The sequence below is a fragment of the Schistocerca cancellata genome, chromosome 1, assembly GCF_023864275.1.
Source record: "Schistocerca cancellata isolate TAMUIC-IGC-003103 chromosome 1, iqSchCanc2.1, whole genome shotgun sequence".
Taxonomy (NCBI): Eukaryota; Metazoa; Arthropoda; class Insecta; order Orthoptera; family Acrididae; genus Schistocerca; species Schistocerca cancellata.
The window spans coordinates 561,098,626-561,122,686 of NC_064626.1; the positions used below are offsets into that span (position 1 = coordinate 561,098,626).

The window sequence follows — 24,061 nt, forward strand, 5'->3', positions numbered from 1 at the left end:
TGATGAACGTTCCTGCGCATGGGGCTCCATAACAGGCATTTGTTTCGTTGCACTCTCTGCCGACTGCTGTTCATCGGCGACGAAGGCTGGAATTTGCACGCCAATATCGCAACTGGATGTCAGTGAAGTGGCGCAGTTGCCTTTTCAGGTGAATCTCTTTTTTATGCTGCAATGGAGAGATGGCTATTGGCGTGTACGCCGTCAAACGGCTGATAGCAAACAACATACAACAATCGCCAGAGCATTATGGTGTGGGAAATGTTTTTCTGGCATTCCCCGCTTGATATCGTCATTCTGGAAGGCATAATGGATCAACAGAAGTATACATTATCATTGGGGACCATGTCGATCTCTGAATGCAGTTTGTTTTGTCTCAGCACGATGATATCTACCAGCAGGACAACGCAACATGTCACACAGCTCATAGTGTACGTGTGTGGTTCGAAGAGCACCAGGATGAGTTTACCATACTCCCTTGCCCAACAAACTCCCGAGATTGAAGCCCAATCGAGAAATTGTGAGACCACCACAATCAGGCTGTTCGTGTCATGGGTCCTCATCCGAGAAACCTAGCGCAGCTGGCTGCGGCACTGCAGTCGGGGTAGCTCCACATCCCTGTTGGTACCTCCTAGAATCTCACTGCACATCTTACAGTGATGCATGGTGCAAAATGTTGTAATTTGGGCTTTCGACAGGCGGTCACATTAATGTGATTGGATAGTATGTATTAACTATTCGTCAACTCTTTATTAGTAAAGTCTGGATGATAGAAAATGTTCATAGCTCGAAGGCTCTGATCTTTCCACTTGAAATAAATAAATAAATAACCACTGATGTAAATAAATAATTATTACACGTATTATTATATAAATTTCTATGTATATAATTACTATTACTATTATTATTAGTCGTATTTAAATCCGAAGATTATGTTACAGTTAAAAGTGGGGCTCATATCATATTCTTTTGGTTTGAGAGGGGAGGACCTCCCCCAAACCGAACCCTGGACCCACGCCAGATTGTTGAGGGGCAGCACTGTGGTTGTTTTGCAGATGAGCAAGAAGATCACGCAACTGGAGAAGGAGACAGCGTCTTGGCGGAGCCGCTGGGAGAAGAGCCACGAGTCGCTCCAGCAGATGGCGGGCGAGCGGGACCAGCAGGGTCGCGAGCTGGAGCGCGTCACGCGCCAGTCGGCCCAGCTGGAGAAGCTGTGCCGCACGCTGCAGGCCGAGCGACAGCTGCTCATGAGCCAGCTCGCCGCCGTCCCAGGTCAGGCCGTGCGTCCCAGACTGCGGGGCTCACACTTACTCCATAATATGCAGCACCGTTCCGGTGATTCCTACCTAAAAATTTGATTTTATTCTTTGTGCTACACATTACTTCTGATCGATTCACAATAACGAAGTTGTATGTAATTTGGGCTCCATCGGGGAGGGGATGCTCCTTCCACTTGGAAAGACAGGAAATCACATTAGAATCTAATTTATCTCAAAATCTATTGTTGAGTAGTTGGTGATTAACGAATATTAATATTACACTCTAATACGAAAAAGAGAGAGAAAGAGAAGCACCACAAAGGAATTATTTGAATGGGAGAGAAACCAGTAGATGTAATGTGCATGTGCAAATGAACAAATGATTACAGTGTCAAAAAATTTTGATGATTATCCAAGAGAAAGAGCTTCACCAATTGAGCAAGTCAATAATGCGTTGGTTCACTTGTGGCTATTATGCAAGCAGTTATTCGGCAGGGCATTAATTCATAGAGTTTTTGGGAGCCCTCCTAAGGGATTTCATGCCGAATTCTGTCCAATTGGCGCGTTAGATCGCCAAAATTCCGACCTGGTTGGAGGGCCATGTTCGACCTTGTCCATCATGGCAAAGTTCGGTAAGCACGAAGACGAGCAGTAGAAACTCTCGCTGTGTGTGGGGGGAGGGGGGGGGGAGGCGCTATCATCTGAAATGTAATTGCAAACGGCAACAAAACGGGGTACAGAATATCGTCGACGTACCAATGTGCTGTAAAGGTGCCTCGGATGTCAACCGAAGCGGTGCAGCTACGAATTGAAATGGCACCCCGAATGGTCTCTCCTGGTCGTTGGTCCGTATTGCGGCTGGCAGTCGGGTTGGTATCCGACCGCCGTCCCAGGCATCTCCAGACACCCCTCCGGCCTGGAACCTCATTGGCTGGAGTAGAACTGTCGTCACTGGTGAGTCCCACTTCGAACTGAGCCCTGATGAGTAGCGAAGACGTGTCTGTAGACGCCCCGGACGGCCGTGGGATACCAACTTTACTGTCGCCCGCCATACGGCCCGACAACCGGCGCTGATGGTTTTGTGTGCATTTAATTTCAGAGCAGGACCCCGTTGGTTGTAGTCCAGGGCACCCTTACAGAATAGCCGTACGTCGACGATATTGCGCGTTCTGTTATGCTGCCCTTCTTCATTGCAAACCATCTGAGGCTTACGTTTCAGCAATATCATGCGCGCTCACATACAGCGAGACTCTGTCTCGCTTGTCTTCGTGCTTGACAAACCCTACCTTGGCTGGCACGACCGCCGGACCTCTCCACAACTGGGAACGTTTGGAGCATTGTAGGTGGTGCCATACAACCAGCTTGGGATTTTGACGACCTAACGCGCCAATTGGCCAGAATTTGGCGCGATATCCCTGGGGAGGACATCCAACAACTCTGTCACTCAATGTCACGCCGAGTAACAGCTTGCGTAAGGGCCAGAGGTGGACCTATGTGCTAGTGACTTGTTCAATTTGTGAACCTCTATCTCTTCAATAAACCATCCAACTTTTCTTAAATTGCAATCGTTTGTTTTTCTGTGCATGTACATCACATCTACCAGTTTCCGTCCCATTCGGGTAATTCTTTCCTGGCGCATCGTTGTGTTGTGTGCTTAAGCGTATTTTTAATTTTGTTATTAATGTCGCTGTATTAGTCTATAAAACTTCTAGAGTGTATGCGAGGTGCTGGGATGGACAAGAATTTGTAATTCTTTAATTCTGACGAATTATGCATGAGAACGAGACATATACTCGACCCTCTCCTTACCTACTACCTAATTAGTTATGTGCACAACGGTAAGGAAAGGAAATTATGGTTGGTCCTGCTAGTTGGTAAAATAAGGAGTGCACACTCACAATAATTTAATAAAAATCGTAATCTACGCAGAGAAAAAAAGAACTTTATCATAATAAACAACAGGAAATGGGATTCCGCATATATGTACGAAACGATATGCGGATTAAATATTACAATGAGATTTATTATACATCAGAACATAAAAGCACATTATTATCGACACAAACATTAGGTTAATGGATGGGGTACACTGAACTATTACGAGAATAAGAGTTGGCCCGAGAACAAGGGGCTCCTAGGCTCTGTGATGCAATATGACGATAATGACTGGAGGTCTTAATGAATCAAATATTACTCTCCCGACTATATTGCAGTATCGCGATTAGTAGTGAGAGCTCAAATGGGATCACATGGAGAAACAAGCATGGTAGACTTGTAGCAAAGCGAGCAGCGCGTGCTGTTGAGGACTTCAGTATAAAATTGATAGGTCCTACAATGCCAGAGCCGCAAAATACTTTACCAATCCTGAAATCTGTAGCAGGTCGTCGGTAGGCAGCGTTCTGATGATGTAGGCGCCGACTTCTGCTGTGCAGCAACTCTGTTTCAACCCCTGGCATCGAAGGCTGTCCAAGAATTCTACGTTCTGCCGAAAAAGTGCAACTATGTCACAAGACCATCCGACTCCGATGAAGATCAGCTCCCAAATCCCCTACGTCCGCACGACGCAAGAGCGAAGCCAACATTACTCAACTCCCTACTATCCTCGAAAAACCGCGAATCAGCATTCAGTGCCGGCCGCGATGGTCTAGCGGTTCTGGCGCTGCAGTCCGGAACCGCGGGACTGCTACGGTCGCAGGTTCGAATCCTGCCTCGGGCATGGGTGTGTGTGATGTCCTTAGGTTAGTTAGGTTTAAGTAGTTCTAAGTTCTAGGGGACTTATGACCTAAGATGTTGAGTCCCATAGTGCTCAGAGCCATTTTTTTCAGCATTCAGTGCTGATTCCAAAATCCCCCCCCCCCCCCTCCCCCGCACTATCTCAGAACATCATCCGCGCCAATAGCGACCGTCCCCTCCTATTTCGAGCAGGGCTTTAAGACGTCAACTAGCCTCAGACCAGTCATGCCTATGCTATTCAGCTGAGGGCACTGAACTTGCCGTTTCACTGGCCACGAAAACAACATGCCTAGACCATTCCATCCAGCGCCAGACAGTCGCGCCCAGCAGGGCACGGTCCACAAGTATTCTCAGAATCATGAGGACAATGCAGTAAGTCGGTGCCAGCAGTTTCCTTCCGTATGCGCCGGAACAGTAAACACATAAACTGCGGCGACACTCAGACGTCTCGCAGGTCGTTTCGCCCTACATACAATAGGCGAAACTCGACCGACGTCAGTCGTTCCTCCAGCCCCATTGATGTACGACTCGTCACTATTCGCGGAAGTACGTTGTATACGGCGACGAGATGGTGGTGAACCATACGATATGACCGCGGTATGGGACGACAGCCATCTTGTACATATGGACGAAACATGCAGAACAGCTTTGTCCACAGTGTTGATTTGATGTGGAGCACTGAAATGGCTGTGGGCATGTCTGGAACGGTTCAGTGCCGTCTGCTGAAAGCTGGTTTATTATTATTATTATTATTACAGTATCTGACAGCGATTGGAATTTCCGCCTAGCCAAAGTATCGATAGGGGAAACACGCCAGAGCTACTCGGCCACCAGACTACAACCACAGCTTGCGCTCGCGCAGGGCGAAGCCACGATGCCGAGCTCGTGAGATGCCGCCACCATCTTACGAGTGTTCACTGCTAAACGCTGCAGCCCGGCTATTACTGGCCTCTCCCTCCCTCCCCCTCCCTCCCTCCCTCCCCCCTCTCCCTCCCTCTCCCTCCCTCTCTCCCCCCTCCCCCTCCCTCCCTCCCTCCCTCCCTCTCTCCCTCCCTCCCTCTCTCCCTCCCTCCCTCCCTCTCTCCCTCCCTCCCTCCCTCCCTCCCTCCCTCCCTCCCTCCCTCCCTCCGTCACTCCCTCCCTCCCTCCGTCACTCCCTCCCTCCCTCCCTCTCTCTCTCCCTCCCTCCCTCCCTCTCTAGTTACTGAAGCTTTTAGCTATGAGCCGTTGAATAGCACAGATTTGACCTTGCCTGATTTACGTTCGAAATTTGGATTGCTCTCAGGATTGTTATGTACGCTGAAGACGACTTTGCTACATTCCGGATTTGTTTTGGTTATTCGTTCACTTCATGATCTCCTCAGTAATTTATCTTTTAGACCGCATGCTTTGTTCCACTGGTCTCTGTGCCACCATAAGTGTGTGTGTTCTTCCTACACAGAGTCGAATCGGATGATGATGATGATGATGATGATGATGATGATGATGATGAGTGATTTAGGGTGCTAGATGGCATCATAAGCGCTCCTGAGGGTGAACTGCTGGCACGTTTGCCATCTGGGTCGGCTTCTACTGACCAGAAACCATCAGTGCCACAGACTGCAATGCAACAGTGGACGCCGCCACTGGCGTGCCGAATAGTAAAATGTCGCGTTTTCGGACGAGTTCTGCTTCAACATGTTCTACAGTGATGGCCGCATACGTGGTAGACTCTACCGCGACGAACGCAGTCGAGCAGACTGCACTGCCGAGCGATGTAATGAACAAACGTCAAGCTTGAGGGTTTGGGGCGCCGTTGGCAATAACATTCAATCATTTCTCCTGCTTTTTGAGGACAATCAGAACAGTAGCTACTAGATCCGAGAGGTCTTGGTGTCTAAATCACTTCCCCTCTTGCAGGCAGCTCCACATTCCATATTTCTGCAGGAAATGGCTACCTCACACGTGGTGAGGAATACGCAAGTTTTGTTCGAAGAACGACGGGTACCACTGCTTTCCTGCCCTGTACGTTTTCCTGACACGTCGCCCATGGAACAAATCTGGGATATAGTCGATCGGCAGCTTGTTCGTTCTGGTCCTCCTGCAATTACTGTCGATGCTTTATGGACGCGCCTACAAACCGTATGGCAGTGTGTTCCCAGGAGAATGTGCAGGCCATCTTTGGTTCCAGGCAGCACGTAGCAGTTTCACACCGTACTGAGTTCTTGTGGCCAAAGTGTGTATACAGGGTGTAAACGATAACTGTTTACAGCATAAAACAATGATGCAGGAGACGAACATTTTGATATACTTATGGTCTATGAAGCCGGAAAACGACTTCAATTTGACCCACAAAACCACCTAAGCTACAGCATAAGATTTTGAATATTCCCTGTTCTCTTACGCTACCGGCTAACGTCAGTCAGATTTTGGAAATTTTCTTTAATTAACGTTAGTAACCTAAACTTTTTCATTATGGTGACCAACCGTCCAAGACTTTAAAATATTTTATGCAAAAACTAATTACGTTTGCAGTTCAATCGAAACTACACCTTAACAAGCACAGAAGTTTCTTATTGAGAAAGGCTGAGAAACAAAAGGCTTGGTTTTTAATTTTACTTAGTTAAAATCTAAAAAAAGTTAAGGACGATTTTAGGGACAAAAGAAATGTTAAAACGGTTAAGAGCGACAAAACCGGCGAGGTGAAAAGGGCGAAAGGATATTCAAAATCACGTGCAGTGCGCATGCGGGGTGGCTTAGATGGCTTTTGTAGCATAGTTTGACGTTGTTTCCCTCCCTAATAGACAAACCTGTCTCCTTGTTGGTCTCTTATTTCCTCTACATCACTGTGGCACGTTGTAAATAGTTATCGTTTGCATGCTGTACAGTACTGTGATTGAAATCATTTGACTGTTCTCATGTCACTAATCTGTGCAATAAATTTCATTGTAATGGGATATTTCCCTCATGGTGCTACAATTTTCGCTAGTAGTAACATTTGTACAGTGTTCTTGAGGTAAATAGGACGAGAGTATAGCATTTTCTTCTCAAAAATCTTATTCTTTGATAAAACCTCCCGTTACGCTTTGGAAAGTTGGTTACAATATTTAGATACATCCTGAAGCACATACTGTTTCCTTTTCACATTTTTGTAAAATATTTGTCGTAATCCTATACAATTTTTTGACACCTTTCAGCTGCTTAAACTTTCAGTTTAATAACTGGCGCCCACATATCTCCACCGCATGCCACTACAAAGGATCTGTCTTAAGGAAATTGTTTTTCTATTGCATCAAAGATGGATGCTTACAAAATAGCCACCAAGTTGGTAATACAGTCTCACCATGTTTTCCCCCCTCTACCACCTCGTACTACTTGACTTTAAATTTTTGTATAACCACCTGTTCTTGTTTTAAGAAGGTCGTCCTACACAAATGGATCACCCTGTAGATTGACTTAAACTGTCAGAAAGGAGCTGTACAACTCGCCAACTCATTGCTGCTCCAGACCTCTTACAGAATTAATGTGCTTCCCGCTGATATCTCTTCTGCTATTTGTAGGTATGTCTGATTCAGCTGACCCCGTCCCTGAGGTCAACATGGAGGCTGCGTCGGAGGGCAACATGGACCCCGTCCCAGAGAGCAGCATGGACGCTGTCTCGGGAGGCAAAGTGGAGACTGCCCAGGAGGGTAACATGGAAGCTGTCCAGGAGGGAAATGTTGAGACTGTTCCAGACTGCAACGTAAAGGCTGTTCCGGATGCCAAAACGGTGTCGGTACAGGATAGCAGCAGTGAAGGAAAGACGAGCGCCGGCGAAGACATCGACCAGTGAAGGACCGCGTGGCCACTGGAGAGAGAAAAAGTGACGAGCGCGTGTGGCGCTGTCGTCGCACCGTTTTGTCGCCCGCGCTTTGTCTACGACTCTGTATGCAATGTACTTTGTAATGTACTATATCTAAATTATTCAGTACAGTATGTATAGTCTAATAAAATTGCTACGAAACGACTTTCTCGAATTAATACCGAAATACGGCAGCGTATTGGAATTTGTGTAAGGTAAGTATCAAAGAATGTTTACGCTGCCAATCACTGTGAAGTGCGTGGCACAGCGTACTTTTCTCTTTCCATATCTTGAGATTTCGGCCCGTTCATTCGAGAATGTTTGTGGGAAGAGTGAATCCTTCTGTACATTACAGCGAGTCGGTATTTGCCTAATTTGGTCTAGGAAACAGGTATGTAGTGTAAGATGAATAATATTCGCAGTTTCTGTCCGGAAAGCCGCAGCCCGAATTTTTCTGAAGAGGTTCCCACGAGATAAAGGCATCTTCCTTGAAGTGCGTTTACACCTGTGCGCCTTTGCTAGTCCCACACGCATATTTTGGCACGCATGGAGGTGAGTGCCTCTTGGTCAATATGAGTGCGTGAGTGAGTGAGTCCATTCACACCTACAGAGGATCAAGCACGCTACTCCAATGACCAAAGTGCAGCTGCAGGTTAAATGCGGCCTTGTGCGTGGCCACTGGACAGTGAGCAGCTAGCTGTGCCGGCGATGTGCACCAGCTAGGCTGCAGCATAACCATGTCCTCTAAAGGCAGGCTTATTGTGAGAAACAAAACACTTGCTGGATTCTTAACATACTCAAGGAACAGGTCCAGAATATTCAAATATGTGTGTTCATATTTGGATTAAAATTACTTGATGGTTGATACTTCACGCGTTGTAGCTGGTTTCCTCTAATCAGAACATTCGAAGTCACGCCCGAGCCGCTCGGCATTGCCCGACTGCCACAACATTTAGTCAGTTCACTTCCAATCTCTTGTCTGGCTCTCTTTTTTTATGAGTTTGGATCCCGAATCCTGAGTCTGGCCCTTTTATTTCGTATTTCATCAAGCAAAAAAAAAAAGAACACTTTCCGTATGCAGCACTAAACAAAACAATATTCGATTCTTCCGTGCAAGATGCGATTCAGCGTCACATATACAGAGTGGTCGGAAATTCCCGTTGCAGACTTCTAGGACTTGTAGTGGAGAGTGAGTACATAATATTTTGAATAGGAACCCATGTTCAGAAACGTACTATTTCCGTGCTACAACCATTTGAAAACGTGTTGCTAATGCGACCATGTTTACAAGTAGCTGACTGGGCGTGACCCAGTAAATCACAGTTTACACTTCCACTCATTAGTAGACAATGAGACTGCTCGTGTACTTGTTGACGGGTTCTCATCAACGTGATGCACTAACGCCTCTTCCAGTTCGGGCGTGTGGGGCCTCCCTGGAGCGCCACAGTCACGCCTGCTGCAGGTGAAGATACCCTTTCTCGAAACCACAGCGTGATTGTGGCGAAAAGGGTGCGCGGTGTAGTCTGAAGTTGTGGAGAACTATCTTGATAAAGGCGACGAGAAGCTCTTCCATTGCCGTGAGCTTCGTCATTGAGGAAGATCATGTCGGTGTTTCCTGCAAACTTGTACTCAACCATGCTTCTCCATCACTGACAGACGCGTGAATGTGGCTCAACCAGCTCAGTGAGGTAGGATAGGATGTCAAATGACATCAGCCGATCTGACGTAAGCACCGATCACTATGATTATCCTGTTGCAAACCTACCTAGCAAACATGTTTTCAAACGTCTGCAGCAGGAAAACGGTACGTTTTCGGGCATGTGTTCCTGTTCAAAATATTACGTATTCACTCCCCTCTACAAGTCCTAGAATTTTGTATCGGGAATTTTCGAACACCCTGTTCAGTTGTTATAATCAGAGAGATCAGCTTACATTATACAGGGTGTTACAAAAAGGTACGGCCAAACTTTCAGGAAACATTCCTCACACACAAAGAAAGAAAATATGTTATGTGGACATGTGTCCGGAAATGCTTACTTTCCATATTAGAGCTCATTTTATTACTTCTCTTCAAATCACATTAATCATGGAATGGAAACACACAGCAACAGAACGTACCAGCGTGACTTCAAACACTTTGTTATAGGAAATGTTCAAAATGTCCTCCGTTAGCGAGGATACATGCATCCACCCTCCGTCGCATGGAACCCCTGATGCGCTGATGCAGCCCTGGAGAATGGCGTATTGTATCACAGCCGTCCACAATACGAGCACGAAGAGTCTCTACATTTGGTACCGCGGTTGCGTAGACAAGACCTTTCAAATGCCCCCATAAATGAAAGTCAAGAGGGTTGAGGTCAGGAGAGCGTGGAAGCCATGGAATTGGTCCACCTCTACCAATCCATCGGTCACCGAATCTGTTGTTGAGAAGCGTACGAACACTTCGACTGAAATATGCAGGAGGTCCATCGTGCATGAACCACATGTTGTGTCGTACTTTTTAAGGCACATGTTCTAGCAGCACAGTTAAGAGTATCCCATATGAAATCATGATAACGTGCTCCATTGCACAATTGCGTGCGGATTCTCGTCAGCCCACACATGTTGATTGGCGGTGAATCGAGGAAGTACAGCACATACTGACGAAACTAAAATGAGCTCTAACATGGAAATTAAGCGTTTCCGGACACATGTCCACATAACATCTTTTCTTTATTTGTGTGTGAGGAATGTTTCCTGAAAGTTTGGCCGTACCTTTTTGTAACACCCTGTATAAGCTTCACACGACAATGTGTGAAGCTGAATTTTTGAAGGCTGCATTAATGGTTGCGACTGGATCACCACAGTCACAAGTGTAAGTTTTCTGTAGTACAAAGTCGTTGCGCAGCTGTAAGCGTATAAACCTGCTGTGTAGAAGGTCGCATGTTCGAATCTTATCACATGCACAATTTTTTTTGTTTCTAAGTCTAATCAAAGGACTTTGGTTGTTATTTTTTCATTAATTGGTTTAAAAGTATTTTTTATTTCTAATCGTTGCTGCATTACTTTCATCGATGTGTTGACTTTATTTGCTCTTATTTTTCCTCCGTAATGATGAAATCAAGATTTTATTACATCACGGAACTAACCGGGCATAAAAATAAACGATTGCAGTTTTCCAGTTCGCATAAGCTGAGAACTGTTGCGGACAGATAACAGAATATTTGTAAACCACGCGAGGAGTTGTGTTCTTAGGAGAGTTACAGGTGCTGTTCCGCGTCATACCGACGGGGGCGAACATAGTTGCGAGTCGCGCCTCCTCCCGGCGAGTGCAGGAGGGGGGAAGGGAAGTCACATCGTAGAGGCCAGCTTTAACCCCCTGAGCAAAGCGATCGTGATTTTAGTTGACTGTCGTTTTCTCGGATACATTGCATATCAGGAGGTTGTGGTTAGGTCAGGACATGAGTTTAACCCTAAAACACAAACGTTCTTCAGTTATCTAATGTTACAAACGTTCGTAATTTTTACAACATAACGAAAAGTAAGCAAAATTTGGTAACACATTTTATTATTGTTAATTACCACTAATAAACAATACAGACCACAGTCTATAATCAAAGAAACAATAATAGTTTTTGACACCAGTGAGAACATTTATTTGAACAATTAGTGCATAATTGCGCTCGATGATCTTTGCGAAATGCGTTACAACAAACAGCACGAAACGTTGATGTCATTCTTCTCTTTTTCGACGGACATACTTGGCAGATAATTCTCCTCGGGGCAGATGATATTCCAGCATTTCCACCAATGTTGTCACGATGGGGTTCGATTTCAAAGACAGACGTTATAGTGAGGCGCAGGTCATTTGATATTCTTGGTATGCGTAGCCTGCCTTGCATCTTATTAGGAAGTTTTTCCTCGTTAGGACATTCTCCTTTTCACGGGTGGTGTTGTGAACGTGGATTACCCGCATATTGACGCACATAACGTTCAAAATTCCCTAAAAGAGACACGAAGGTCAATGTTTAGTCTTCCGGCTGCAAGAAATGTTCCGAGACATCTGGCGTAATGAATCAACGCCACCTTTTGTCTCGTTGTAACAATGTATCATCTTAGTTTTCTTAGTTACTTCGTCTGTTTCAGCCTGGTCGTGCATCGTTAGTAACAGAAGGAATACTTTATGTGGCTTTGGTTTATGTGAGACAAGAGTTATTTCCTTGTCAAAGATGAACATGGATATTCCTACCTCTCTCTTCTTGGTTATAAGTAGTTCTGGCGATATTTCTCGCTTATTGTGTCTCAAAGTACCAACGAGAGTGAGTTTCTCCTAAAACAGATCGTCGGATAACTTGAAAGATGTGAACCAGTTATCAACGGTAACATTTCGGTTAGATCCTCTCATTGTTTTTGAGAAGTCCTTCACGTAGTATTCTCCAAGTGGCAGACAGTTAGTATCTGTGCCTTTCCCGAGATATGGGGAAACATCAGCCGTATACACTATGTGATCGAAAGTATCCGGACACCTGGCTGAAAATGACTTACAAGTTCGTGCCGCCCTCCATCGGTAATACTGGAATTCAATATGGTGTTGGCCCACCCTTAGCCTTGATGACAGCTTCCACTCTCGCAGGCATACGTTCAGTCAGGTGCTGGAAGGTTTCTTGGGGAATGGCAGCCCATTATTCACGGAGTGCTGCACTGAGGAGAGGTGTCGATGTGAGTCAGTGAAGCCTGGCACGAAGTCGGCGTTCCAAAACATCCCAAAGGTGTTCTACATGATTCAGGCCAGGACTCCGTGCAGGCCAGTCCGTTACAGAAATGTTATTGTCGTGTAACCAATCCGACAGAGGCCGTGCATTATGAACAGGTGCTCGATCGTGTTGATAGATGCAATTGCCATCCCCGAATTGCTCTTCAACAGTGGGAAGCAAGAAGGTGCTTAAAACATCAATGTAGGTCTGTGCTGTGATAGTGCGATGCAAAACAACACGGGGTGGAAGACCCTGCATGAAAAACACGACCATACCATAACACCACCGCCTCCGAATTTTACTGGTGGCATTACACACGCTGGCAGATGACGTTCACCGGGCATTCGCCATACCCACACTCTGCCATCAGATCGTCACATTGTGTACCGTGATTCGTCACTCCACACAACGTTTTGCCACTATTCAGTCGTCCAATATTTACGCTCCTTACACCAAGCGAGGCGTCGCTTGGCATTTACCGGCGTGATGTGTGACTTATGAGCCTAACTGTCATAGTACTTGCAGTGGATTCTGATGCAGTTTGGTATTCCTGTGTGATAGTCTGGATAGCAGTGTGCGACCACTCCAACTGTCGGCGGTCTCTGTCAGTCAACAGGCGAGGTCGGCCTGTACGCTTTTGTACTGTACGTGTCCCTTCACGTTTCCACGTCACTGTCACATCAGAAACAGTGGACGTAGGGATCTTTAGGAGTGTGGAAATCTCGCGTGCAGACGGATGATCCAAGTGACACCCAATCACCTGACCACGTTCGAAGTCCGTGAGTTCCACAGAGCGCCCCATTCTGCTCTCTCACGATGTCTAATGACTACTGAGGTCGCTGATATGGAGTACCTGGCAGTAGGTGGCAGCACAGTGCACCTAATATGAAGAACGTATGTTTCTTGGGGCCGTCCGGATACTTTTGATCACATAGTGTATTTTGTTCCTGCGTCACACGCCATGACAATTTTAATCCTATATTTAGCGGGCTTGTTGGCTATGAACATACGAAACGGACATCTAGCAAGCAAAGGAAGGAGTTGTTCGTCCACTTTAATGAATGTGCCTGGTCTGTAATAGTTACGGCGATTGATAACAAATTCATCTCATAATTGCATGATAGCTACAAATGTATCGGACTGCTTTCGTTCTTCACGAGTCACCTTACCATCAGACCTCAGACAAGAAATTAAAAATTCAAATCGCTCAGAACTCATGGCTGAATTTTATCTAGGGTTACGTAAATTACTGTCAAACAATTCACGAGTTGATAAATGGTTATTCTTTAAAGCTGCTGTCTAGATCAGGGTAACAATTAAAGCTTTTAACACTTCAGCGGAAGTTGTACTCTGAGTGTTCTTTGGATTTTGATATTTTGATCTTTTCCTCACTACCTAGTCGTTCCTATGATTTACTATAAATTGTAACATGCCATCTGTGAAAAATAAAGAAAATACGTCTAACGGGGTAGCTGCATTCTAGCGCCATTGATAGGGAACTGAATATGATGAATAATACTTCTTTGAGTTGTACGCGCTGTCTTTCCTTTTAGGAGTTGCAAATGACCAGCGACGTCCATCCTTAACCTGCAGAGAAATCTTTCGAGGACGAATGATGTAGTCCTTACCATTGAAAGATGAAGAAACACTTTTACCTGAATTTGAAATGACAGGTGACAGTGATGAGGAGGAAGATGAAGAAACAATCCTGGGTCGCTTTCTTCATCGCAACAGAGCATCGCTCCCTTTTTCGCTAGATTTTGGATGGTCTGCACCAACGATTGTAATTTGGCCTTCTTCACTTGGCCCGAATGGGTGAAAGTCAGAAGGTGCAAGATCTGGGCTTGGAGTACCGCATCTGATGGACGACTCTGTCAGCGCCACTAACAGAGACGTCCAGTTGAGCACCGAGGTGTTTGGTAGTGATCCGTCCTTCACCTCGAATGCGAGTGTCCGCACGCCCCAACATTGCGCGGCCGGTCGCCTCGCGTGAGACCAGACAGGTTTGCGCGACCTTATTGCGGTGATGTAGCCGCCTCAGCCAACGACTCGTCGTGCTTCTGTTCACTGACAGGTCGCCGTAGACTTTTGCGCAAGTGCCTATAAATATATGCGATGCTCTGGTTTCCCGCCGCCTATTGGAACTTCGTGAAACTATAGGGACTGAAGCAGGAATATTCCACGATGTCTCACAAAGAAATCTGCATTTCTTCAAGCGAAATTGGCCGACAAAAAAAGTATTGCATTTCTTGTTGATCGCCTTCTCGTACTCCGCCTACTGGCCACCGGTTTCTGTACCAAGTACCATCATCAGGCCATTCCCTGGGGCGCAGTCGCAGGTGAATCATATGCTGTGCAATACTGGTACACCTACGTGGGAAGCGAGCTAGACTGCGCCCCAAGGAATGACCTGGTGATGGTACTTGGTACAGAAACCGGTAGCCAGTAGGCGAAATAAAAGTGCGACTGTTAACTAAAGCAAATAATTTTGTCTGATCTTGTTGACGGCTGTTCCTACCGACGGTTAAGAGTACGCAGTAACTAGCGCAGTGAGACAGCGACTGGTCATTTTTAAAGTCAAATCTCTCACTGCTGAGTCTGGCATTGAAACTGAAGACAGCAGACAAAGTTGAAATAAGTCAAAAGCATTTAAAATGTATTCAGTCACGATGAAACTACCGTAACAACGTCTAACCTCTGCCCCCGTCTCTGAACAACGTATTCGCCCTGATGCGGTTCGTATTAGATGTCACAGTGAGAATTATCTCCTTGAACAGGTAGAGTCCGGTTTGCTAGATTTCCAAAAGGCTGTCGACATCGTGCATCCTTGTCGATTAGCAACCAGCATACCACCATACGTATCATCTTCACAGGTAAGTGAACAGCTCGATTAATTTTTGACTAATGAAGTTCGGTACGAATCTGAAAAACAAAGGAAAACTTCAAATATTCCCCAAAGCAGCGCAATAGGGCGACTAAGGTCTCTCACTATGCATAATAGATTTATCTGATAGGATCAGCAGTACCAGCAGATTGATCACTGGCAGGAATATATCATCTTCGATGATCATAAGGAAATACAGAGAGACGTCTTCAAAATTCCCCACTAGACATAATGAAAGGCAGCTCTCTTTAAATGTTGCTAAATGGCAGATAGTGTAAAAAAAGAAAAAAGAAAGAGGTGTAATGTCCTTAGCACGCCACGTCTTATGAATAGCTACGGGTAATACTAAGAAGTGATATAAAAAGGAACGACTACGTAAAATCCGTAGTAGGAAAGGCGAATGTTAAATACCTCTTGATTCGGGAGAAGTGCAGCGCACCTTTAAAGAATGTAGCTCAAAAATCTCCAGAGTTGGCGTTTTTATGAAGCAGGCAAAGTGTACAAATTCAAACACGTGCTGCTAGGGTCTTAAACGGTTGGTGTAGCCTGTGCGAAAGCGTAACAGATGCTCGAGGATCTTCAATGGAAATCTCAGGAAAAAATTACGAAGTTGTTTTCACATAACGCTTATATATAAAGCTAGATAATGGGTATTCGTGAATTGCTTTGGGACAGTTCTGTTGTCACTGTGGGCCTCATGTGAGCTAAACAAGATTGATAGCACGCATCTACATCTACATCTACATTTATACTCCGCAAGCCACCCAACGGTGTGTGGCGGAGGGCACTTTACGTGCCACTGTCATTACCTCCCTTTCCTGTTCCAGTCGCGTATGGTTCGCGGGAAAAACGACTGTCTGAAAGCCTCTGTGCGCGCTCTAATCTCTCTAATTTTACATTCGTGATCTCCTCGGGAGGTATAAGTAGGGGGAAGCAATATATTCTATACCTCATCCAGAAACGCACCCTCTCGAAACCTGGCGAGCAAGCTACACCGCGATGCAGTGCGCCTCTCTTGCAGAGTCTGCCACTTGAGTTTGTTAAACATCACCGTAACGCTATCACGGTTACCAAATAACCCTGTGACGAAACGCGCCGCTCTTCTTTGGATCTTCTCTATCTCCTCCGTCAACCCGATCTGGTGCGGATCCCACACTGATGAGCAATACTCAAGTATAGGTCGAACGAGTGTTTTGTAAGCCACCTCCTTTGTTGATGGACTACATTTTCTAAGGACTCTCCCAATGAATCTCAACCTGGTACCCGCCTTACCAACAATTAATTTTATATGATCATTCCACTTCAAATCGTTCCGCACGCATACTCCCAGATATTTTACAGAAGTAACTGCTACCAGTGTTTGTTCCGCTATCATATAATCATACAATAAAGGATCCTTCTTTCTATGTATTCTCAATACATTACATTTGTCTATGTTAAGGGTCAGTTGCCACTCCCTGCACCAAGTGCCTATCCGCTGCAGATCTTCCTGCATTTCGCATGCGGGCTCATGTAGGCAATCACTCAATGCGTAAGCGGGTATGTTAATACTGATACGAGGTAATCTTCATCAGGAATATTACAATGACTTGTGAGCAACATACGCTGCCTGACCAAAAAATGAAGCACCCAGAACGCGAGGAGGGAACGAAATGGAACTTCACGGCCTGAAAGAGTATGCGATGTTATTTCAATGATTACAAAAACGAGTCAAATTTACAAAGAACTTGGCAGTGTGGGCACACTTACACCCTCTTGCGTGGATGTGGATGGGAAGCACGGCTTAAAGCCATTGTATCCTCTCTTGAGGCAAGCTAGTCCCCAAGTCAGCCGTCAGTCTCCTTTGATGAAGCAGCAGCAGCACACTAGCAAGTCACTTATCTAGCTTTCCTCTTCGTTTCCGTAGTTTAAGTGTTAAGTTAGTAGTTGTAGGATGAATGAGTAGGCATACAGTGAATTTTCTGGTGCGGAGTAGATCACAGATAATGTTCATGAGTCATCGAATTCATCCATCTCCTCACCCCCTCTGTCGTAGTCCAGTTCAGATATATATAAATTGGCGGGAAATTCAAAATACCAAGATGGCGATCGAACATGGCGACCAGAGCATACTGGCGCAGCTCTGTGACGCCACAGGTGATCTCCTTTGGGCCAGGAGGGAAGTAACTTGCCTGCCAGAGAGCGTCCAGTCCTGCAGAGACCTGTAGGGCTATTTACAGATGACTAGCTCTAAGTGTGGAATTCCACACTGCCTGTCCTAAGTCAAGCAACGTCCCTCCTACGTCACCGTTTAAATACTTGTCGCTCGCAAGTTGAAAATGGCCAATACATGCCATACAGCATCATGTTATTTCAGTTCAAAAATCGAGACAACACATTTCTCAGAAGTCCACTGGTGCTATGTTTCAAACCCCCTCCCCCTCCCCCCCCCAATCCCACACCGCATCTTAAATTATAGTTTAAGCAATTCTTTCTCCATACCCTACCGAAAGTGCAAAATTGTGAGAAAATACACTTACTGCAAGTTTAAAATGATGGGAGGTCTGTTGGCTGTCAAAACAGTACAGCACTCGTCCCAACTTTAAAACTGAATCTCCCACTGCCGCAGCCTGTGTGGTTGTCACTATCATGTTAGTAGGAACAGGATGGAACAGGGTAAAAACAACTGCGTCTTTATTTAAACGAACACCACGCAGTGGAGTCTCTTTAGCAGGCCGTGCGCACTCACTCACCGGCCATGTCGGGATTTCGGCGGCCATGTGTTACCCGGTAAGCCGGGTGTGAAGCAGTTGGCATCACGTCATACAGTTGGAATGCATGCAGATAGATGCTCGCCTGCCGCTAATACAGTGCCCCGCCCCCCAACACAGTCGGCGCGCTATAGAAGACGATGCAGCTTCCAGACGTCTTCCTAGGACTTCATGAATTTGAACTTAAACATATGCTAATTTATAACAGGACTGAGTGCCGTCGTGCTAAAGGAATGCAAAGTAACAGTTACGATATTCCATAGATAGAGAAGTCTATTGATATCCATTGAATTAGCGAGTTAAGATGTACCCAGATTTTTCCGGTCATACAGACAGAATTCATAATGTCCTCGAAAAGCTCGAGAATGGATATCTGCGGAATGTATTTCTTGGAGATCAACACAGCTACAACACGTGAAAATCAGTACATGTAGTTCTAACACGTGACAATACTATCGATTGATTTATTACAAAAGAAGACGAAGTAAATATTCCAGACTTCGAATCAAGAACAGCTGCCAATGTGAGTAACTTAGAAGTAGAATCCTCTGAGGAGGGAAGCAATTTAAATAACTTAATAAAGATAAGTCTTCCGGTCAAGACTGTATAACAATTAGGTTCCTTTCAGAGTACGTTTATGCAACAGCTCCATTCTTAACAATCATATACCCGCTCGCTCGGAGACAGATCCGTACCCAAAGACTGGAAAGTTGCGCAGGTCACACCAATATTCAGGAAAGGTAGTAGGCGTAATCAACTGAAATACAGGCCCAGACGTCGATATGCAGCGGGAATTTGGAACATACGAGGGTCACGCCAAAAGAAATGTACACTATTTTTGTAAATATACAGTTTTCATTCTACATATGTGAACATTTTACAGTGTGTAGATACATCCTTCCCGCTTGTTTTCAAACTTAGTTCAATTTGTTCCCGTGAGTGGCGCCGTCACAGCATGTCTTCAAGATGGCTGCTGCACTTGACGTTCGTCAGAAGCAACGTGCTGTCATAGAATTCCTGTGCTGCGAAAACGAGACAGTGGGAAAAGGTGTATGGAGATGCTGCTGTCGATCGCAGTACAGTTTGTCGGTGGGCAAGCAGGTTACGTGATGAAAGCGGACATGGCAATATTGAGGATTGTCCTCGCAGCGGCAGGCCTCGTACTGCACACACTCCAGACAATGTGCAGAGTGTTAAAGAATTGGTGACTGATGACAGATGCATCACAGTGAACAAATTGTCAGGCTACGTTGGGATAGGGGAAGGAAGTGTTTGCAGAATATTAAAAGTGTTAGCGTTAAAAAAGATTTATGCCAGGTGGGTTCCCAGGATGTTGACAGTGGCTCACAAAGAAACAAGAAAAACTGTATGCAGCGAACTTTTGGAGCAGTACGAGAATGGTGGAGATGAATTTCTTCGAAGAATTGTGGCAGGTGATGAAACATGGCTCCATCATTTTTTACCAGAGACGAAGAGGCAATCAGTGTAGTGGCATCATGCAAATTCTCCCAAGGAAAAAAATTCAGAACCACACCTTCTGCTGGAAATGTTATGGCTACGATGTTTTTCGATTCCGAAGGACTCTTGCTTGTGGAAATCATGCCAAGTGGGAACACCATGAATTCTGATGCATATGTGACAACACTGAAGAAACTTCAAGCTCGACTGAGTCGTGTTCGACCACATCGGCAAAAGCAGGATGTTTTGCTGTTACACGACAATGCACGGCCACATGTCAGTCAAAAAACCATGGAAGCGATCACAAAACTCGGATGGATAACACTGAAACACCCGCCTTACAGTCCTGACCTGGCTCCATGCGACTATCATCTCTTTGGGAAACTGAAAGACTCTCTTCGTGGAACATGGTTTGACGATGATGACTCCCTTGTGCACGCTGCCAAACAATGGCTCCAACAGGTTGGTCCAGAATTTTACCGTGTGGGTATACAGGCGCTGGTTCCAAGATGGCGTAAGGCAGTTGAGAGGGATGAAAATTATGCGGAGAAATGAAAATATTGTTCCTAAAGGATGTATCTACACACTGCAAAACTTTCAAACATGTAGAATAAAAGATGGATTTAAAAAAATTAGTGTGCATTTCTTTTGGAGTGACCTTCCTATATTGTGTTCGAACATTATGAACTACCTCGAAGAGAAGGGTCTACTGACAAACAGTCACCACGGATTTAGAAAACATCGTTCTTGATACGGACAATAGCTCTTTACTCACACTAAGAGTTGAGTGCTATTGATAAGGGATTTAAAATTGATTCCGTATTTCTAGATTTTTCCAGAATACTTTCGGCACTGTACCACACAAGAGGCTTGTAGTGAAATCGCGTGATTATGGAATATCGTCTCAGTTATGCGAATGGATTCGTGATTTTCTGTCAAAGAGATTAATGGAAAGTCACCGAGTAAAACAGAACCGATTTCTGACATTGCCCAAAGTAGTGTTATCGGCCCTCTGCTGTTCCTTATCAATAAAAACGATTTAGGAGACAATCTGAGCAGCCGTCTTACGTTGTTTGCGGATCATGCTGTCGTTTATCGTCTAGTAAACTCTTCAGAAGATCAAAACAATTTGAAAAAAAATTAGAAAAGATATCTGTCTGGTGCGAATATTGTCAGTTGACCCAAAAGAAGGGGAAGTGTGACGTCATCCACATGTGTGCTAAAAGGAATCTATTAAATTTCTAAAGGCATTAAATGCAACTAAATACCTAGTAATTACAATTACGAACAACTTAAATTGGGAAGAACCCATAGAAAATGTTGTGGGCAAGGCAAACTGCGTTTTATTGTCAGAACGCTTAGAAAATTCAACAGATCTATTAAAGAGACTGCATATACTAAGCGTCTGCGTTCTCTTTTAGAATATTGCTGCGTCGTCTGGGATCCTTATCAGATAGCAATAACGGAGTACATCGAAAAAGTTCAAAGAGGAGCAGCAAGTTTTCTGTTATCGCGAAATAGTGGAGAGAGTGTCACTGAAACGATACAGGATTTGGGGTGGATGCCATTAAAACAAAGACGTTTTACGTTGTGGTGCAATCTTCTCACGAACTTTCTATCACCAACTTTCTCCTCCGAATGCGAAAATATTTTGTTGACACCGACCTACGTGGGGAGGAACGATCATCATAACAAAATAAGGGAAATCAGAGCTCACACGGTAGGGCACAGGGGTTAGTTTTTTCCGCATTTTGGAGTAATAGAGAATCATTATGAATATGATTCGATGAACACTTTCTCAAGCACTTATGTATTATTTGCACAATATCCGTGTAGATGTAGACGTAGACAGTAAGATGTTCACATTTCTGTTCGCATTTCTGCTACAGGTCCGAAACCACAACAACTAGGAAACTGAGGGTTTATAATATAAAACAAAATATTTAAAAAATGTTGGGCTGTATGGAATTAATGAGATTAATTTTTCGGCACTCGGACAAGCACAACAAGCTGAGCTATGCCTGTAAATGGATTCATATTAGTTCATATTAGTCCAGCATGAACGGAATATTCTTTTTATTGCCGTAGATTTGTGCTTACCAATTAATAATACTACGTCCGATCGCCGTATCGAGCTACAAAATCTTGACCGTGTCCATGTTGTGTTAATTGGATCTTCTTCAGCGAAACTGTCAACAAACATGTTAACTTGCAACCCTACTATGAATTTTCGGCTCTGTTAACTCCAAACGAAAAATGTTTTGCATATTTCTAGCAAGATGGGGCAACTTCTCACACATCGGGTTTGTCCTTAGCTGGTATACACACTCATTTTACAGAAGAGAGGACCATTAGTAAGGGCTTGTGGCCACTCTGCTCTCGCGACTTGTCACCATGTGACTTTTACCTCGGGATTTCTAAAGGCTAGAGTCTATCTACCGCAACAATCCCAGAATACGTAACATCAAAAAACAACTTATGTGAAGAAATTTCGAACATTCCTCCAAGAGTACTGAAAAATGTTTTCCTTAACATGATTCGACGTGCACAACTTCGCTTGGATGTTGGCGGAGAACATTTTGAACACAGGCTTTAAATTCCTTTCTGAAATATGCTTATTAAACTAATAAAAGTAAATCTGTTACTTAAACTGTTAATTACATAGTTAATAATGAAACTCTACAATAAAAATGTGAGAAAGCGATGATATAACTTTGATTTTCTTCAATAATATTTCTTTCAGCGCAGGGGCCGGTTTTTTGTGCGAACCTCTGTAGTAGCATAAGGGTATTAAAAATCCACTAACTCTTATTCAAGTTTTTTCGCCTGATGTAGTATAACTACGTCATCTAATGGTTTTCACTCGTTCAGTATTGTGTATAGTTGTTTTAGTTCTTGTTGTATATTCCGTGATTCCTTAAGGAATATCAAAATGTTTCCTTTGCTTCTATAGATATTTAAGTCTTAAGAAAGTACAAAATCAAAATACAAGGAAAATTTCTATTCACTAGGTTGCATCTCATTCTTTGCATGTTAGATAGTAGAAGAAAATTGAACATTCCTTATTGGCTAGACAGGATAGTAGAAGAGGGAGAGGGTACCGGAAATATGAGTATTGTACCCCCAGCTGGAGAGGAACCGAGCGCCATCGGTTTATTCGTCAAAGGGCGACAAACCTCCTACCTTCAGAACACCGCCGTACCAAATATACAGTAAAATAATAATAAACAGTTCACTATAAGTTTGTCTATCAACAAGAAAATACACTGCAAAATTATACCACATATGCTAATGGGTATTCTAGCCCGTAATTTTATAACTTTAGATATACTTCCCACAACATTTATATTTATACTCCTGGAAATGGAAAAAAGAACACATTGACACCGGTGTGTCAGACCCACCATACTTGCTCCGGACACTGCGAGAGGGCTTTACAAGCAATGATCACACGCACGGCACAGCGGACACACCAGGAACCGCGGTGTTGGCCGTCGAATGGCGCTAGCTGCGCAGCATTTGTGCACCGCCGCCGTCAGTGTCAGCCAGTTTGCCGTGGCATACGGAGCTCCATCGCAGTCTTTAACACTGGTAGCATGCCGCGACAGCGTGGACGTGAACCGTATGTGCAGTTGACGGACTTTGAGCGAGGGCGTATAGTGGGCATGCGGGAGGCCGGGTGGACGTACCGCCGAATTGCTCAACACGTGGGGCGTGAGGTCTCCACAGTACATCGACGTTGTCGCCAGTGGTCGGCGGAAGGTGCACGTGCCCGTCGACCTGGGACCGGACCGCAGCGACGCACGGATGCACGCCAAGACCGTAGGATCCTACGCAGTGCCGTAGGGGACCGCACCGCCACTTCCCAGCAAATTAGGGACACTGTTGCTCCTGGGGTATCGGCGAGGACCATTCGCAACCGTTTCCATGAAGCTGGGCTACGGTCCCGCACACCGTTAGGCCGTCTTCCGCTCACGCCCCAACATCGTGCAGCCCGCCTCCAGTGGTGTCGCGACAGGCGTGAATGGAGGGACGAATGGAGACGTGTCGTCTTCAGCGATGAGAGTCGCTTCTGCCTTGGTGCCAATGATGGTCGTATGCGTGTTTGGCGCCGTGCAGGTGAGCGCCACAATCAGGACTGCATACGACCGAGGCACACAGGGCCAACACCCGGCATCATGGTGTGGGGAGCGATCTCCTACACTGGCCGTACACCACTGGTGATCGTCGAGGGGACACTGAATAGTGCACGGTACATCCAAATCGTCATCGAACCCATCGTTCTACCATTCCTAGACCGACAAGGGAACGTGCTGTTCCAACAGGACAATGCACGTCTGCATGTACCCCGTGCCACCCAACGTGCTCTAGAAGGTGTAAGTCAACTACCCTGGCCAGCAAGATCTCCGGATCTGTCCCCCATTGAG

General features: G+C 45.2%; 1 protein-coding gene across 2 annotated transcripts in view; it reads left to right on the forward strand.

The window, feature by feature from the left end:
* LOC126181131 (alpha-taxilin) overlaps positions 1 to 7,974 on the forward strand; it is a 244,805-nt gene extending 236,831 nt beyond the window's left edge. For both annotated transcript variants that reach the window (XM_049924748.1, XM_049924747.1), the window contains exons 8-9: positions 1,053 to 1,269; positions 7,529 to 7,974. In XM_049924748.1, coding sequence (XP_049780705.1) covers positions 1,053 to 1,269; positions 7,529 to 7,800 — 489 coding nt within the window. In that variant the 3' untranslated portion in view covers positions 7,801 to 7,974. The remainder of the gene's footprint in view (positions 1 to 1,052; positions 1,270 to 7,528) is intronic.
* The last annotated feature ends 16,087 nt before the right edge of the window (positions 7,975 to 24,061 follow it).